Consider the following 17,646-nt stretch of genomic DNA (forward strand, 5'->3'; position numbering starts at 1 on the left):
CTTGTCAACAACTCAGATCCAAGCCTATGAATAGGGCAGTTGAGCTTCTGCCCAATTTCTTGACCCTTGAAAGGAGGAAAGGTCGTAGGGTGGGGGGAGAGCCTCAGGACTGCAAAGCGCAATGGAGGGGGGGGGGATGCTTCTGCAACCTTCCACATGGCCCATATCCGAAGATGGTAAGGATTTTCGATGAAAGAGTGAAAAATCAGTTGATATTTATGAATAACACAATCAGGGAAGAACTCAACATCTGCTTTTGAAGAGCAGTCAGTCGTCATTACTGTTTTACACCCTTGCTGAAGAGTTATTTACCATTATTGTTATCATTGCCTGAGAAGCAACTCTTTCCTTTCTCATTATTCAAAACTTCATAAATAAGTTACTTTTTCTTAGCCATCAGGAAGTTAGAATATCCTGGCTGGAGATAACAAAGCACACCTAAGTGGTGAGACCAGAGTCACTAGAAAAGTAACACAAATAATTATACCACAAAAGGAATGAAGTTACAGTTGTATTGTAATTTAGTTATATATTATGGAGAAAGCTCTGGGCCTGGGCCTCTGGAAAAGGACATTAGCAGGTCCCTCAGTGACCCTCTGCAGCTGTGTGCTATGGGATCGTCCCATCCTAGCTGGGCTGAGAGCCAAATAGGTGTGAAGTAAGTCTTCAGGCAACTGCGGCTGCAGCCACACTGGCAATAAGAACCACAATTAAGTGTCAATTAAATTGATTTAGACTTTATTGTTCACATGATGCAAGGGTGAAATCGATTTATATGGGCTGCAAAATTAGTATTTTTTTCCCCCCAGCTGGCTGGCAGGGGCTTTTTAAAGTACCTTGCTTCTAAAGTCAATTCACTGATATTTTGTGGATATGAAATGCTGCAGTCATTTTAATTTGTGCCTAAGTGGATTTTGGGTGGCAGGGGCACTGCCGTTTTTCTTTTCAATGTTTTTTTTAAATTCTTTCCTAAAATATTTATTGCTGCATCACTTCATCAGTACGTTCAATATTACAACCACCTACCTGTTCTGTCCATTCAGCCAATGAAGGCGCCGGCGGAGCAGCAGAAGACCAGAGGACGCAGAGCAGGTGGAGATCAGGCATACCTGGACACAGAGGACGGTCTGCATGCTAGGAGCATCATCCCACAACACAGCTGGAAGCCTTACTCCCCTCCCTGGTCTCCTTTTTTTTTTTTCATCATTAATCAGCTGGAGTCACCTCTCTGGTGTTTCCCATGTGGTTTCTAGCGACTATTATGACACCAGGTAGCACCTCCTAGACACTCAATTTATCGATGTATCACTTTAAGAACAGCATACTCCCAAAACAGGAAGGAAATGAGTTGATTTCAGCTGTTCTGATCCCAAACTGCTTTAAATCACCAGAAACAAATGCATTTCCATTCAGTGCATGTGAATGTGGCCACCAGTTTGAGCATCGTGTGACATGAATTTGATTTTTAAAAGGTAGAACATAAATATTCAAGCTGTCAGTGTAACCAGAGCCCGACCTTCACCAGGAACTGCCTCATAAAGGAGAGAAGGGTCCAGGAAATGGTTTCCATCAACATCATCATCACCTTAGATCTGTAGAGTTGGAAGGGCTCCTATGTAGAGTCCAGCCCCTTGTCAGGGAGGCCTGGTGGGGAATCAAACTCCCAACCTCTGCCTCCGCAGCCAGAGACCTAAGCCGTGGAGCTATTCGATTTGACTCTGCAGAGAGCTAAAAGGAAATGCCGTTTTGCCAACCAGGCCCCGTCACTGCCAGATCTACAAGTCTTGAAAAGAATTCCGGCAACAAATGGGGCTGTTGTGCGGAGCTTTACTTCCCAGCCGACTGAGCCATCTCAGTGTGGGCCTCCCTCACCTCCAAAAGGGCATCCTCAGGAAAGAGAATGAAACTGGGTGGAGGGCATGAGGCCAGTTCAGGCTCCTCCTGGCCCTTTTTCCCATAAGAGGAAGCATCTGAGGACATTACTCACTCATGGCCACCTGTAATCTCAAGACAGTTCCATCCTCCTCTGGTGCATCTGTCTCCAGTCCCCAACCCATCCCTCACTTAGGCTGCGATCCAAGGGCTGCAAAGATACCCACCTGATTGCACCAGAAAGGGTTGCTTTTGTGGGAGGGATCTTCCCTAAAGTAATTCCTCCATCTGCTGGGGAATCACTCCAGCCTGGCCCCCAAAAGTAGAAGCCCTACAGCTAGTCCAAAAAGGTCCAGCTTGGGGACTGGCTGGGGCTGGGTTGGAGTGCATTTCCTTCTCTATCACGTGATCGCCGCGGAAAATAACCCGCTGGACCATTCCACAAGCAGTCCAGTTTGTGATCTATTTCCTGTGTGATCACACCCATGGAATGAAGGGACTAGGGTTGCAGAGCTATGGTACAAATTTTCACTCAGCGGTGGAAGCCAGTGGGTGACTTTGAGCTAGTCATTATTTCTCGGCCTAATTTATTACCCAGAGTGCTTGTGAGGATAAAAGTAGGGGAACTGACAGAGTGGCGGTATTTCAAGGATTACCCCAGGAGGTGATAACCAGCAGAGCTTTCCAAAGTGAAGTGAAGACACAGGCAGCAAACAATCTTGATAGTAGAATATCTTGTATTATATACAGGATATTTACATATATACACAGTGTGGTCCTTGTTCCAGTTCCAATTGTCATACACAGCAGTTCCACAGAGTACAGAGTGCATAAATCAGTGTCAGAGTCCAGGAAATAGTCAAGGTCAATATACCATGCAGTCAGTCCGGTTCACCAGAGTTCCTCCCAAGCTCGTAGATACGGCTTCCACAGGATTCTCCAGCATGACAACAGCACTCCACGACCATAGCAATACCCTCAACAACCCACAATGGTGTCTGCTTGGTCTCCCAGCTATATCCCAGTGATTAGCCAATCCTGGTATTGTTCATCCTGCTGATACAATCAGCTCAGCTGCATTGACTTATGCTTAGCTTTATAGCTCTGATCCTTACAAAACTTAAATCATATTGCCAAACCGCATTTAACAATTTCATTTCAGGTTTATCCCAAACCTGACAGGAACCCTGTAATCCATCTTGGAAGGCAAGCAGGATAATGAAGAGTGGGAGGAAGGTACAAAAATAAATAATAAATGTCATGAATTCTGTTAGTTGCCATCTAAAGAGGCAGCTGAAGTTGTTCCTTTCTCTCCCCCAAACTCATCTCATTTCTGGGTTTGATCTCCGTCCGAAAGCTAAATAGGTTAAACTATTAGGCTGAGACATGCCTCATTTTGTCTCTACATCATTACCATTCCTTAGCACAAAGTGAGTCATAGTCCCAAGTTACGGTATATGGGAAGAATAAGACAACAGAGCCCTAAAACAACACATCCCGCACACCATGCTGTGCTAGGATGAGCAACAGACCTGAGACAAGCAGCACCTGTCCTCCCAAATCTGTCTTTCTTTTTCCCCTGGGAAGAAAACCATGCACAATCCAAATGCGTACCTGTATCTTCACTTGAATCAAGGCAGGTTGTTCCTTGAAAATAAGTGGATGGATGTAGAAAGAAATGAACACATTGATTATTATGCTGTAAGGTAAGAACATGGGCTGGAAGGGCAAAATTAAAGGGAGGCAACAGCTCAGGAGTCTCGCTCTTCAGATCAGCGCCACAAAATGAATTGCTAGAAAACAATAACTTTTTTAATATCCAACAGATGTTCGGTGTTCCCTTGAGGTGTACATTCAAAGGGCTCCACAACTCCTCCGAGATCAAGGACGACACTGAGCAAGTGTCATACCACATGGAGTGGTTCCTTGGGGAGTTCTCAAACTTTAGAAGCCAGTTCAGAAGAGGAAGGCCAAGAAATCACCAAACTGCCTGGCAAAAGGGGGAAGGGAGATATACTGTCAGGATCTCAAACCGAGGTCAGTTCCCAGTAGACCATAAAAGCAGGCAGGCAGACCAGTGGGGCAGATGGAGCTCAAGAGCAGAGAATAAAAGTGTCCAGAGCTGGAGCTGATACTCCTGAATCTAGTCCTGCCCTTACTGTGGTCCTGTTTGAGGACCTTGGAATTTGGATCACTCTACCAGCCCTTTGTAACAACCTAATCAGGAGCATAGCATGGCCTGAATCATTCCCATAATATCTGAATGGTTCTGGACACCTTCCTTGGATATAATATCTACACCACCAGGAGGGATAACAGTGACGTTATTGCTGCTTTAGAGGCAGGGAGAGAAAGAGTAGGAGAGCCTGCCAAGTCTTTTCACCAACTCCTTTCTTCCTCTTTTTCTTAACAATTGACCATGATCACTAGAGATGGGTACGAAACGGCGGAGTTTGGAGCTTCAAATGGAGTTTGATTCTCTGCTGCACCTCCTGTGAGTAGAGCCAGCCTGTGTAGCCTTGGGCAAGCTGCACAGTTCCAAGGTGCAAATCACTTTTGAGTACTCTCTACTGGAAAGGGTTGCCACATGTCAGAATTTACTTGATGGCATGTGGTTATTATATTGTCTGCACATAAAAAGAGAAGTGGGAGGAATTCTCCTTGCACTCAGATGACGGTCTGAGACAGAGAAGAAGAATGGCAGGAACATTACTTTTTGAAAAGCGACTTACTGCTTTTTGCTGTAGCTACTCGTTGCTCATTATAAACAGGGGCTGAAATCTTGTTTGGGTGGCTTAACGTCATGTAAGGCTGATGATGCCATTTGCAGTGGTGATTTTTCAGAAATTAAACATATAAGACTTCTCCCCCAAAGATCCCGAGGCTTCCGTGTAATCCCTTATAATGTCAGGAAGCAATGGAGGCTGCAGGAAAGCGGGGGAGTCTTTAATTAATGAAAACAGAACTCTTCATGTTTAAACTTTAAACAGAAGTTAAAGTAAATGAGATTTCAGCTGTAGGGTAAGAACTAGACAGATGGTAATACAGAACTGTCCTATTCTTTCTTCTGTGTTTTAAATAAACTTATTTGAGGTTTACAAATCCTGTTTTTAATTTTTGAAAATAGCAGTCACAAGATATATTTCGTAAACAGCTGGTTAATACTGGGACGCATGATCAGGGTTCTTTTACTAAAATAATATTTTAAAGGGGCTGTGGAAATCAGTTTCTAGCTGTGGTAGTGTTTAAACAGCAGTGGAAAGGGAACATGGACTGTTTGCTTGGTTTTGGTAAAGAGGATAATACAGGCAACTTCAAGATTAGCAATGGAGTTTAGATGACTGGGTGGGGTCATGGACCAAGTAGAGCAGCAGGCAGAACTTGATTCCTCATTATCACATGGATCTTTTGAGTTAATCCATTAACTCGTTTGGCACTCCAGATCATGATAGGATCCAGAGCCTCGTGGCGCAGTGGTTAAACTACTATACTGCAGCCAAAACTGTGCTCATGACCTAGGGTTCAATCCTAGGTGAGTCAAGGTTGACTTAGTCTTCTGTCCGTCAGAGATCAGTAAAATAAGTACTCAGCTTGGGGCAGGGGGGAATGTATAGTCTGTATCATTAACTTGTAAGCTGCCTAGAGAGTGCTTTAAGCACTATGGAGCAGTATATAAGTAGCACGTCTTGCTTTTGCTTTGTTTTGCTTTGCTTTGAATTGATTGCTTGTAAACCTTTCGTCATTATTTGGAGTTTGCTCTTTGATTTTGTAACTGTTTTACCTAACCCAGCAACCATTCTGTTTCTGGCTTTCCCAGGTATAATTTCTATTTTGTTTTTACCTTTCTTTTCTTTATTTTTTTGTAAACTAAACTTTTAAAAGACCTTCTGGTCTGGAGAGTGCTTTTAAGACAGCCACAGGTTAACTAAGTCTCATAGCCTTGTCAAAGTGTCAACCATGCCTACCAGGTGTGCTTCTGAGGCATGTTAAGAGTTCTTTTTTGTGTTTTGGTTCATTTCGGGATAGCAGCAGCTCTAGCAAAAGCCTCAGTGAGTCCAAGTCAAGGATGCTTTACCAGGACTCCCATGCTGTGAAGGAGAAAGTGCTGGTCTCTGGAGGTTCCACTGGGAAAAGGCTCAGAGGGAGGGAGGTCCTGTGACACCGATATTCAGATTTCCAAAACTCCAGAAATTCCATTTACTTGAATGGAAACATAACTTGAAATAATTGGGGTGGGTGGGTGAGTTTACACAGTGCAATGAAACATGATAGAATGGCAGACCACAAAGAGAAGATTGACTGTGCCAAATGGCAAATAAACAAGTCTTCAGATCTGAAAGCAACCTCTAAATTTTGTTTTTTGTTGTTATGTGTCATCAAGTTTCCTCTAACTTATTGCGACCCTATGAATCTCCAGAATGTCTCCAATCTCCAGAATGTCTTGTCCTCTTCAGGCCTGCTCCGCTCTTGTAGACTCAAGTCCATGATCTCTTTTAGGGAGTCAGTCTATCTTATATTTGGTATTCCTCTTTTCCTGCTGCCTTCCACCTTTCCCAGCATTATTTTCTTTTCCAGAGACAAACCTGCCTTCCCATTATTTGCCCAAAGTAGGACAGCCTCAGTTTCAGCACTTCTGCCTTCAGAGATAGTTAATTTGATCTAGGACCACTTTCTTCACATACAATTATTTTCTTTTCTCTCTCCCCCCACCCACCCAAAAATGGCCAGCTTTGATTCCTCTGTTCTCACTTTTTCCATTCAAGGGATGATGAGTCTGAAGAGGAGAAGGCCTTGATTATGCATAGGCTCTACACATTAGTAAGAATTCTCATGTAGCACAAAGGAGGAACGGAAAAGCTAGACATCTTTAGACAGTGTCCTCAATCTTTGTACAATGCCCAAGGCAGCCCAGAGGTTGCAGTAGCAAGAGTGCTTTGGGTAACACGAAACAGAAGACCAACCCCAATTCTGAAAATGTAGAATTTAAACAGATGGAAACCCCAAATCCAAAGAGAGAGAGAAAGAGTGAAAAAGAGATCCTCCTGCATTAAAACTTAACCCTAACAGCTCAATGCCCAGACAAGAATCCAAGAACCCAACGTACATTCAGTCCTAAATGAAGGTGAAATTAAACAAGCCAATGCTACATCTCTCCTCGCCACAGGTCGAACTTCAGTGAAAAAATTCCAGTGGACTTTGCTAAGGATCCACTTCACACCTCAGCAATTGCAGAATGCAGGACAAGTCATTTATGTTTTACCTGGACACTATGCTCTCAGTCCATGAAACACAGTTCCTTAACCTCTTTTTTGTCTTCTCACACCACCTCAGTACTCCAGCTTCCTGTTTCCCTTTCCTTTTCTTTACTATAGATTTTCTTATCTATAATGGCTCATTTTTCCAGGTTTCAGGAGTGGGTGGATTCAGGATTCATGATTCATAAGTAACCACAAACCACAATGACTCATTGTTTTCTGGGTTCATGTCCCTCTCTTCTAGAGAGATGCCCAGATCAACACAAAAGAAGGTCCCCGTTCAAGACCTCCTGCAGTCAATCATCCTCGCTCACTCTAATGAGTTTTACAGTGGGACATTTTGACATGGTAATGGTTTAAGCCTCATTCCTGAGGATATTTTGACTCAGTCCATCACGTACTACTGGACAATCCAAGATTCCACATGGAAGGGTAACCGAACATGACACTAGGAAACCAGCGCGCAGCTAGAGAGACCTGGATAGTTTTGGTTAAACCTTAACAATGTTCAAGTGTAAAAAGCAAAAGATTGTAAGTGGAAATATTTCTCTCTCTCTCTCTCCTTGAAGTGATATTTCTGGATGAGCTGAGTCATAAAAGGGTGTCTGAGTTGAGGGATATGGTTTTCTTCTGCTTAAGTTTACAAGGAGCAACTTTGTTAGCTTAAAAGGGCAGAAGGGCGGATGCACTTTGGAGGAATCATTCTGAAGTATTACAGACACCAGGTCACAGATCCCCCCCCCCCCACACACAAGTTTTTTGTTGACTTTCTTGAGCACTTGCATCAACAGACGTCTCCGGGATGGAGAAGCAGCGTATCCTGCTGTTTTCCACTAATGAGACAGAAGCTGATCCAGGGCAGCTAATGTAAAAGAGACTTGCTTTTTCTGTATCTTCGTCTTCGTCTTTTTCTTCTCTGACGTCAGTCATGCCCTTAGATAGCGACCTTCCAGGGGAATGACTGTGTGCTAGAGAGGACTGTTTTCAAGATGTTTAAGATAAAAGCACAGCCCCTGACCCTTGCCAAAGGAGGGGGCGGTGGTTTTGGCCTGGCATCATGACAAGGCTCCAGCCAGGGACAAAGCATCTTTTGCGACACCTTTTCGGAGACCCCGGAAGAGGAGAAAGAGGGCTTGTCAGGATCCGTCTTTGCTCAGACTCAGCCATGTGTTCCTTTTAAATTCATACGCACGGCCTCTCTTATTTGTTTGTTTGTTTGTTTGTTTGTTTGTTCTTATTTATATATATCTTGCTCTTTACTCCCCAAAAAGTTGAAGGCACATAGGTAGTTCCTCCCTTGCCTTCCTGTTATGTTCACCACAAGCCAGCAACATAGGTTAGGCTAAGGTATGGTGTAGAGATGGGCAAGAAGCAGAAAACCAGTGTTCATGATGGTTCCTTTTGTGGGGTTCGTGCCAGGGTCATGCATGGAGCCAGGCCTGCTGCCTCTCAGGATGGCAGTGGCAGAGGCCGTTTCAAGACAAGCTAAGGAGTCAACAGTTCAGGGGGAGGGGGTAGGCATTCCATTTTGCCAAAGCAAAAAAAAAAAAAATTCAAAAAAAAAAAACAAGGGGGAAAGTTTGGCACATCATTTCATTTTGGTAAAAGATAAAATGGAATTCCCAAAGCAAACCATGAACCAGCCCAATTTGTGGCTTTTTCTGGATCATGGTTTGGTTCGTGCCCATCTCTAGTACGGTGGGGTGAACCACTGAGCAGGCCCTGTTGTGCTGCAATGGTGCAATGGTGATGATGACACCCTCATCCTCCACATAGCGGACGGTCTCGAAGTGAATTGGCTTGCCTGCCAAATTTTACTTCAACTCTGCCAATGGGATAGCGTCCTCTAACTGTACACACTGAAGAGCAGAATGCTAAGGTAGAGGGGCCCTCACATGTATCACACATGAGTAGCATGGCTGGGGGGGGGGATCGGGAGGAATAGCTGGGAAGCTGCTGCTCACCAGCATCAGCCACCTGAAGCATTGCTTCTCTGTCCAATGGCAGGGCCAGCCCTGCTGACCTAAAGTCACCCAGTGAGCTTCCCTGCAATTATCAACAGTACCCTCCATAATCTTCACGGAGCAAGTCATGTAAAACAGGACAACATGGTGCTTTCATATCCATGCATGTGTGTATGCTTGCTTCTGCACTTGGTTTACCCCACACTTAGCTTACATATATTCATGGGGACTGGAGAAAAGCATGCAAACAGGAACAATGCCAGCTCTAGCAACTCACACCAACAGGGTCATTAAAAGGCATCTCTAGATACTGTCTTAATGTTGGAGGAGCAAGGACTTTACCAGTGATTTGTATTAAAAGTGTGCTGTCCATGGATTCAATATAGTGCATATGTACCATTTATATCATGCGATCAATCAGTAAGCAATTAGGTCAACTAGTGTCACAACATTAACTCTCCAAATTATAAATGATGAAGCATTGCAAGATGAAAAAAGAGCCTTTTGCAGGGATCAAATATAGGGCAACAAAACAGCTTGGTCTTCTCTGCCTCTGTTTGGGTTTCCCTTGTCCCCGGCTTAGCTGGAATGGGGTCTAACAGAGGGTCAACGTTTCTCTGCTGGCAGCGCTGGCATTTCTCCTCATCTCTCCCCAAGTGTGGTGCCACCAGGACAGGGTGTCAGGATATGTCCTCATGTGGCCCTCCAGATGTTTTGGGACTCTGCCATCAGCCTTAGCTATCATAGCCAATAGTGAGCAAGGAGAAGAGCTACAGTCTTAACAACAGCTGCACATTTCCCATCCCTTCTCTGAACACCAGTGGTATTGTGGTGTGGGGGAATAAAACCAGTAAATTACAGAGAGTTTGGAATGTTATAAGTGAATTAGTTACTATTACAGTTCCAAGCCCCTAAAAGGTAATTAGTGTTAGTGTTACAATTTTTGTTTAAAGTAGCTATTTATAATTTTTCAAATATAACTAAAATAGGATCAATGCCACAAGCCATTTTGACATATGGTATAGAATAGTGGTTCTTAACCTTGGGTTACTCAGGTGTTTTTGGACTGCAACTCCCAGAAGCCTTCACCACCAACTGTGCTGGCTGGGATTTCTGGGAGTTGCAGTTCAAAAACACCTGAGTAACCCAAGGTTAAGAACCACTGGTATAGAAGACATTCTCTTCTCATTCATCTCCTTTTCAGCTGAACACCACCAACAAGGCAAATGCAAACTATAAAGTTACCCCTTATTAAGTGAGGTGCCGTATAACATAACTTGCTTTTATCTTAGTAACTGAGAAAACGGAATCAATGACAAGTAACTAGTTATTTGTAACTAGTTACACCCAAGCTTTAAACCTAGGAAACTTCACCACCAATGCCAGATAATCATCTGTTTGACAACAGACCTACTTATTCCCCACATTCCCACCCAGCATGGCATTTTATCCTAAACCCATGCCCTGTGCATAATCTCATTGTATTCTATGTCAGTAACTCATTGCATAGCCAGTGGTACTGGAGGGGCAAACGACACACAGGTGACATATAATCATCACCAAAAAAATTATACTCACTAATTTGTGGCAGAAGAACCTCCTTATCACTGCTATGCCAGTTCTACAGGGGGGTTCAGCTGCTTCCTCTTCAACCAGAGAAAAGTAACATTTTGCTCTTTGCTTAATGTTTTATTCAAAAGATTAGGTTTCTTTGACAGTTTCACACCTTCAGGCATGGTTTAATTAATACTAAAGCTATTAAGAGACGGACTAATGCAAGGAACTCTTTCCCTTCAAGTAATATTAGGTATTCCTAAGAGCTGCGATGTTGAAACATTGGAGCAATTTTATTTTCTCACCAAGTGGGTTTTTCCCCCAATTCAATGTTAAGGGGAAAAAACCTTACATTTTAAAAAAATATTTAGTACAAATTGATTTTCCAAACCCAGTCGTACAGACTTGCCAATAAAGGCATAGCTGAAAAACACCCTAGCCAGTATCTAGCAGTGTGTAGACCAGGGAGATGGGAGGAAGGGCCCTCTAAATATGGCTGGCATTCAAGTCCCATCAGCCTCTGCCAGCAGGGCCACCTGAGCAGGGATGATGGGAGCTGTAATCCAACACCTTCTAAAAGCCCCTGGGTCCTACAGGCCAGGAAATCATGTGAAATGTGGTTGATCCAAATTTTGTGGTTGCAAAATAGCTGCAAGACTCATATTCAGAAGATGAGATCATCAAATGGAGCTCTGCTGGGTCAGGCCAAAAGTAGTCCAGCATTCACTATCTACAGGGATCAACCAGCTGTTTATGGGAAACCCATAAACAGCATATGAATACAGCCTCTTCCTCCTGCTTCTGTTTCCCAGCATGGGATATAAAGAGGCATATGGCCTCTGTTGTTGGAGAGGATGCAGATTCATCATGACTAGGAGCCATGTAGAAGCATTATCCTCCATAGATCAGTCTATTCTCCCTTTAAAGCCATCCAAGTTAGTGTCCATGACTGCATCTTGTGGTCGTGAATTCCATACTTTCATTTAAAATCTATGAAGACCCCAGGCTTCTCCAAAAGTTACTTCAACCCAGAAGGACCCAAGAAGCCCCACATCACCCAAACCCAACCGAAGCAGAGAAAAAGGAAGTGTTGGTATTGCCTTCTGCCAGTACGATTCAGACCTTTCTACCCAGGGGTCTGGAAATCTTGAGGTATCAGCCCAACTAGCAAAGGCTGTCTATAATCACCATCATCATCTTAAAACTATAGAGCTAGAAGAGACCCTATGTATTATCAAGTCCCCGCCCCTGTCATGGGGGCACAGTGAGGAATCCCAATCTCTGGCTCCACAGCCAGAGACCTAAACCACTGAGCTATCCAACAGTTCATATGTCCTTGTGTGGAGAAAGGTGGGACAAAAATAGATTAAATAAATAAATAATGTGCACTGTCTACAGACTAATGTGTACATACAGAATGAATCAGGAGTGTTTCTGCATTTCCAGGGAGACCATGGGGTGAAACAAAGACACCCTCCAAGTACTCATATGGTGAAATAATACCTCCCACAGATTCCTCATGTTAAATCTGACATTTAGAAGGAAGGCGGGGTGCAATTTAAAAAGGCACCAGGCAATTAAGAGTGGGGAAAGGGGCATCTAAAGTAGCAATATTTTATGAGGAAGACTGCATAGGCATCCTTCAGTCTCGAGAGACTATGGTAACATGCTCTGAATCGAGGAGTGTCCTCTCCAGAGCATGAAGCCTGGGTAAAGTAATATGGAGGATAGGCTGTTACCCAAGCAGCAGATCCCCCCTCTCCACATTGCTGAAATGGTCCAATGGAAAGGCAAGAGCCAATACAACTGGTTTCAGCAATGTCGCAGGAGTCGGCAGAATGACACATGCTGCCTTCGGGACTCCAGCTCCGGATTTTGCCTCGAGGTTAACTCCTGAAGCCTTTTCCATGAGTGGATATAGCCACAAGGCAGTGGAGGTTTGAAATCGGAGTTTTCCTTCTCCTCACAAATGTATACAGTGAAATAAATCTGTCCGTCCAAAAAGGTGCCAAAGCACATTTGCATTTGTTTTGTTTTCGTTAGACATGCTACTGAAGGCTTCAACTTCACAGAGAAGGTAAATTTCAAATGTTGTCTACCTACCGAATTTTGCAGGCAAACTTCAGAAAATAGTCTTTAGAAAGAACGTTTTTCCAAAAGTAGATTTGTAATTGTCACTAATGTCAAAATATCAGTTGGGGATGAAGAATACATTTTATCCTGAATGGAAAATTGTGGAAAGAGGGATCTCACTGTCACCTTAAATGGCTGTTCTTAAAAAGTTCACAGAATGCAGCCAAATAAGGAAACAGAAAGGAAATTACAAGTTTTGCAAATGTCTTATTAAAAACACGAGTTTACATTGTCCAAATGAGTGAAACAGCTTTGAACAAAATATGAATGTGACTAGAATTGTACATGCAAGACACAAGAGCGTCCTGGAGGTTCATTTGCTTGCATGTTTTGTTTGGTTCACATTCTGCCTAGGGAGGAATAGAAAGGTGTTGACATTTTCCCGAAGCTTGAGCATCAACCGCTTCCAAGAGAGTTCCTTCTTTCGATCCAAATTTGATAGGGGCACAGGATTCAAGCGGTTCTCCATGTTCCGAGCTGGGCACTCCTCCTGCTGCTTTGGCACACACACGCTCACAGTATTCCAGCACCATCAGGAGACACTGTTTAATGCAGCTTTAAACTGGCACAGCTCCTGAACAGCTTTAAGTATTTATCAACTCAATAGGTCAAACGTCTGCAGACACTGGGTGGAGCAGCAGTATGCCACAAAACTAACAGCTGTCCTCCCCTGGTGCAATCCTGCCATCGGTGTCTCCCTCAAGGGAAAGAGCTTTGGGTAGACAATAGTAAAAATGGGCTGGCTACAGCGGTGACAATGTCCCAGAGGGCAATGCAGCAATTCCAAGAGACTTCTGGGTAATGAAATGGGAGTCAGGAACTTCACACCTTTTAAAAACCTGCTGTACGTGCAATGCAGGGTCCGCATGGCCATCTCTTGCAAGGGAAGCACATGGTCCAGCTCCGTTCCTATTGACTTCACCTCTGCTGGGAGGAAAATCGTCAACTGCCCCGATGAAAAGGAAAGAAGCTTCACCTCCAATTTGAGGACAGGGGAACCACAGCCACTACAACCAATGACTTTATTATAAAGGTAGGAGGGAAGCCCTTTGAGGTGAACATTGTTATCCACATAAATATACTGCAGTTCTCGGGAACGACCTAAATCAAGTGGCAAGAACGCAAGACGGTTTCCAGCCATGGACAATTCATTGAGACTTGGAAGCTGGCAAAGGTGACGAGGGACATACCACAGATGATTCCTATCCACAGTTAGGTACTGAAGGGAGAGGCACATATGTAACCTTTCGGGCAATGTTATCAAATGATTGGTTGAAATGTCCAGTGTTTGTAGCTCTCGAAGATCTCCAACCTCTGCTGGCAAATATTTCAGCTGATTATTGGCCAATCGAAGGTGGCGCAAAGATCTCAAGCGGCCAATCTCTGGGCAAACGATTTCAAGGGCATTGTCACTCAAGTCCAGAAACTGGAGTTTAACCAGGGACCCAATTGCTTCAGGTACGACAACAATATTGTTTGAATGGAGGTACAGCTCCACAAGGTTTGGAAGTTTCTGGGCAAGGTTTTCAGGCAAGGTGGTCAATGAATTTCTTTTCATATACAGTCTCTCCAAGTACTGCAGACCTTCATCCTTCAGTAGTTCTAAAGGAAACTGATGCAGATTCCGGTAGTTTAAGAATAAGTTCTTGTGCCTTTCTAGCTTTGCCTCTGATATGGTTTTGCAGAGTTCTGATGCCATGGCAGGTTCGGATCCAGCCACCATAGTAAAACTTTACATGTTGTAGAAGAAGGCCATTTCTGCCTTGACCGCCTGAGGCGACCGCGGGGCGTGAGGGTGACAATTCTTCCCCCACAGACACACACACACACCAGCATGCGCAACAGGAGGGCAAGGGGGAAAAAAAACTGTGTCTGTGTCTTTCTTCCTTTCTTTCCTCTGGCTGCAGTGCAGAGTGAAGCATATTCTCATTTATCATGCTGTCTGAGCTTCACAATCTCATGTTCTTTTCTTCCTGCCCCTCTTCTTTTTAGAAATGTAGACAGTTATGCTACTAGGACCACAAATGCATAGGTATGCTTGCCTGTCTGCATGGCTTCCTGTCTGGATTTTGTGTGATTCACTCTGAGGCACTAGGCTCTCTCTCACTCACTCACACACACACATGACACTTTAGTTTCTGTTTTCTTCTTGGTGCCGTATTGTCAGGCCAAAGGTCCCCATCAAGGTTGCCTGGGCAAAGGAGCAGAATGTTACCAGGCACCAAGTTTCCCTCAGAAATGCAAAAAGGAGACAGCTGCATGACTTAAATCATAACCACAAGATTCAGTTGTGTTCAGATAGAGATGTAAATGTGAGATTTGAGGCTGAGTTGAGGACAGGACATTTATTGGCAAAAATAGGTTGATGATCCAGTTTCACATTTAAAGAATCCCTCAAGAGACCCAGAAAGGAAAGAGGCTCATTCACATGTTCCGTTCGAGCATCATTACAATTCTCCATCAAGGTGGCAGGCTCATTCTCTCACGAATCTTTCCAGTCAAAATGCCTCTTCTGTGTTTCACATCTGAGCATCATCCCTACCAGGCGAAGCCAAAGAAGTCAGGAGTCAGACTTTTTAGGTCAGAAGGGAAAGAAAAAAAAAGAAATGACTGGGCAGGATGCCAGCAGGGCAGCAGAGGTTGACAAAATTGCTAGTTTGTTCCCTCCACTTTCTTGAAATTAGGTTAAAGAAAGTAGAGGAGAAAAGTTCCCTACAGAGCTGGAACATGTGAGTCACTCGATTCCATTTCACTAGCGGCCGATTGGGACAGATGCAGGAATACGATTTAGAAGAACCCTAGAACTCCACAGCTGGAAGGGACCCCCTGGAACATGGAGTCCAGCCCCTGTCAAGGAGGCACAGAGGAGAATCAGACTCCCAACCTCTAACTTCATAGCCGGAGATCTAAACCACTAAGATATCCAGCAGTTAATAGCTATTGAAAGAAAAGATTAGAGAAACATCTAGAGCATGGGGTCTATTACTGCTTTAGTGAAGCCTCCATAGTCAACAGCAGTATATCTCTGGTCACTAGATCTGCACAACAAAAGATGGACCATCAGTTTGACCCTATCCTGTTTGCTTTGAAAAGCCATGCACTCTTGAAAACAGAACACTGCCTTAAATCACCTTTTGGTGGGATCAAACAAGGCTGTTTCTTCCTTATTTATTGCCTTAGTTCTCTCCTGCCCTATATCTAGATTTCTCAGGCTAAGAATAAAAAGAATTCAGAACATCTTTTTTTTCAATATTTGTATTTCATTCTCGCAAACAGAAGAGATCAAGCAAGGGTTAAAAGGGAAGGGACTGATTTCCTCCTTGGGATGTGAGTTGTTTGAGGGTCATCGAACCAGAGCAATGCCTGACAGCGCATTGATTTATGATTGTCAGGAAGGAACTGCAGGCCAGTCTTGAATCCTTCACATTGTCTAGCTCACAGCAGTGAAAGGATCCATACCCAAGCAATTCAGGTCCTATGCTTTCATGTCTGAATATTCCACCTGGTGAGAATGCTATGGATCAAACTTTAGCCAAAGTTTTGATGTTCTTGGAATAAGGGGCTTACAGTTTTTAATTTTTATTTTTCTTTACTTTGCTTTTTTCCCCCTTTTTTCTCTCCCCCCATTATGTGGGTGTGTACACACACACACACACACACACACACAGAGAGAGAGAGAGAGAGAGAGAGAGAGAGAGAGAGAGAGAGAGAGAGAGAGAGAGAGAGAGAGAGAGAGAGAGAGAGGAATTTGGGGAAGGAAGCAAATTCTCATTTGGATAGAATATTTCATTCATCTCCCACAGATAGCGGGGACCATGAAAATACTGTAGAGCCAAGGATTTATCTTTTCTTAGCACAGCAAATCTGGAAGGGACCCTCCGGATCATCAGGTCCAGCCCCTGTCAGGGAGGCACAGTAGGGGACTGAACTCCCAACCTCTGGCTCTGCAGCCAAAGACCGAAACCACTGAGCTATGGAGTGAGAGCAAACTGGGCCAGGACCAAGGCAATTCTCACCAAGTGGGCCTCTAGAACAGCTGGATAGCTCAGTGATTTACTGTAGGTCTCAGGCTGCAGAGGTCAGGAGCTTGATTCCACACAGTGCTTCTCTGACAAGGACTGGACTTGATGATCTATAGCAGTGGTCCCCAACCTTGGGCCTCCAGATGTTCTTGGACTGCAACTCCCAGAAGCCTTCAACACCACCTCTGCTGGCCAGGATTTCTGGGAGTTGACGTCCAATAACATCTGGAGGCCCAAGGTTGGGGACCACTGATCTATAGGGTTCCTTCTAGCTTGACAGTTCTAAGGTGGTGGTGGTGGTGGTGGTGATGATGATGATGATTAACAACATGGGGGAGTGGAATATGAATAAATAATGCATATATACTAATAACAATATTTTCCTACTGTACATGCAAAGAGCAATGTAAGTCCATGCATGTTTTCTCAGAAGTAACTCCCAATGTGATACCTTTCAAGTCTGCAAAACATAGCCCAGTTCTCTGCAGATGCTTTAGTGTCTGCAAAGTATGATTTCATTCAACAGGTTGCGTTTAAACACTTTCTTATCTCCAATCACTCATTGGACACAATAGCAGAAAAGCTTTGCAGAAGAGATAGCAAACCTCTAAAGACTGTATCTGGGCTAGGGGGTTTCCTATGCTTGGTTTTCAGCATAAATACAGCCTGAGGATACATAGAGATTTACTGCTGCAGAGTTTTGGATTTTTAGTTAGATTCCCTCAGCTGCAGAGCAGAATAGCTTCAACTTCTCCAGATTAGTCCACCCCTTTTCCCATGAAGCTGGCACTTACAGTTTAATAACAAGTTTAATGAGTTTAATGAGATGTTAGTAAGAGAAAGAAT

General features: G+C 43.9%; 1 protein-coding gene across 2 annotated transcripts; it reads right to left on the reverse strand.

Annotated features, from left to right (window-relative positions):
* Positions 1–12,793: 12,793 nt before the first annotated feature.
* LOC140704793 (leucine-rich repeat-containing protein 28-like) lies at positions 12,794–16,537 on the reverse strand. 2 transcript variants are annotated; one of them, XM_072991927.2, is made up of 2 exons: positions 13,607–16,537; positions 12,794–13,443 (listed from the first exon to the last, which is right to left on the reverse strand). In XM_072991927.2, the coding sequence occupies exons 1-2, from the start codon at positions 14,499–14,501 to the stop codon at positions 13,379–13,381; spliced, it is 960 nt and encodes a 319-aa protein (XP_072848028.2). In that variant the 5' UTR covers positions 14,502–16,537; the 3' UTR covers positions 12,794–13,378. The 2 variants fall into 2 exon arrangements, with proteins under 2 accessions (XP_072848028.2, XP_072848027.2); XM_072991926.2 differs by having other exon boundaries at positions 12,794–16,537.
* Positions 16,538–17,646: the final 1,109 nt, after the last annotated feature.

This window comes from Pogona vitticeps, chromosome 2 (genome assembly GCF_051106095.1).
Source record: "Pogona vitticeps strain Pit_001003342236 chromosome 2, PviZW2.1, whole genome shotgun sequence".
NCBI classification, from domain to species: Eukaryota; Metazoa; Chordata; class Lepidosauria; order Squamata; family Agamidae; genus Pogona; species Pogona vitticeps.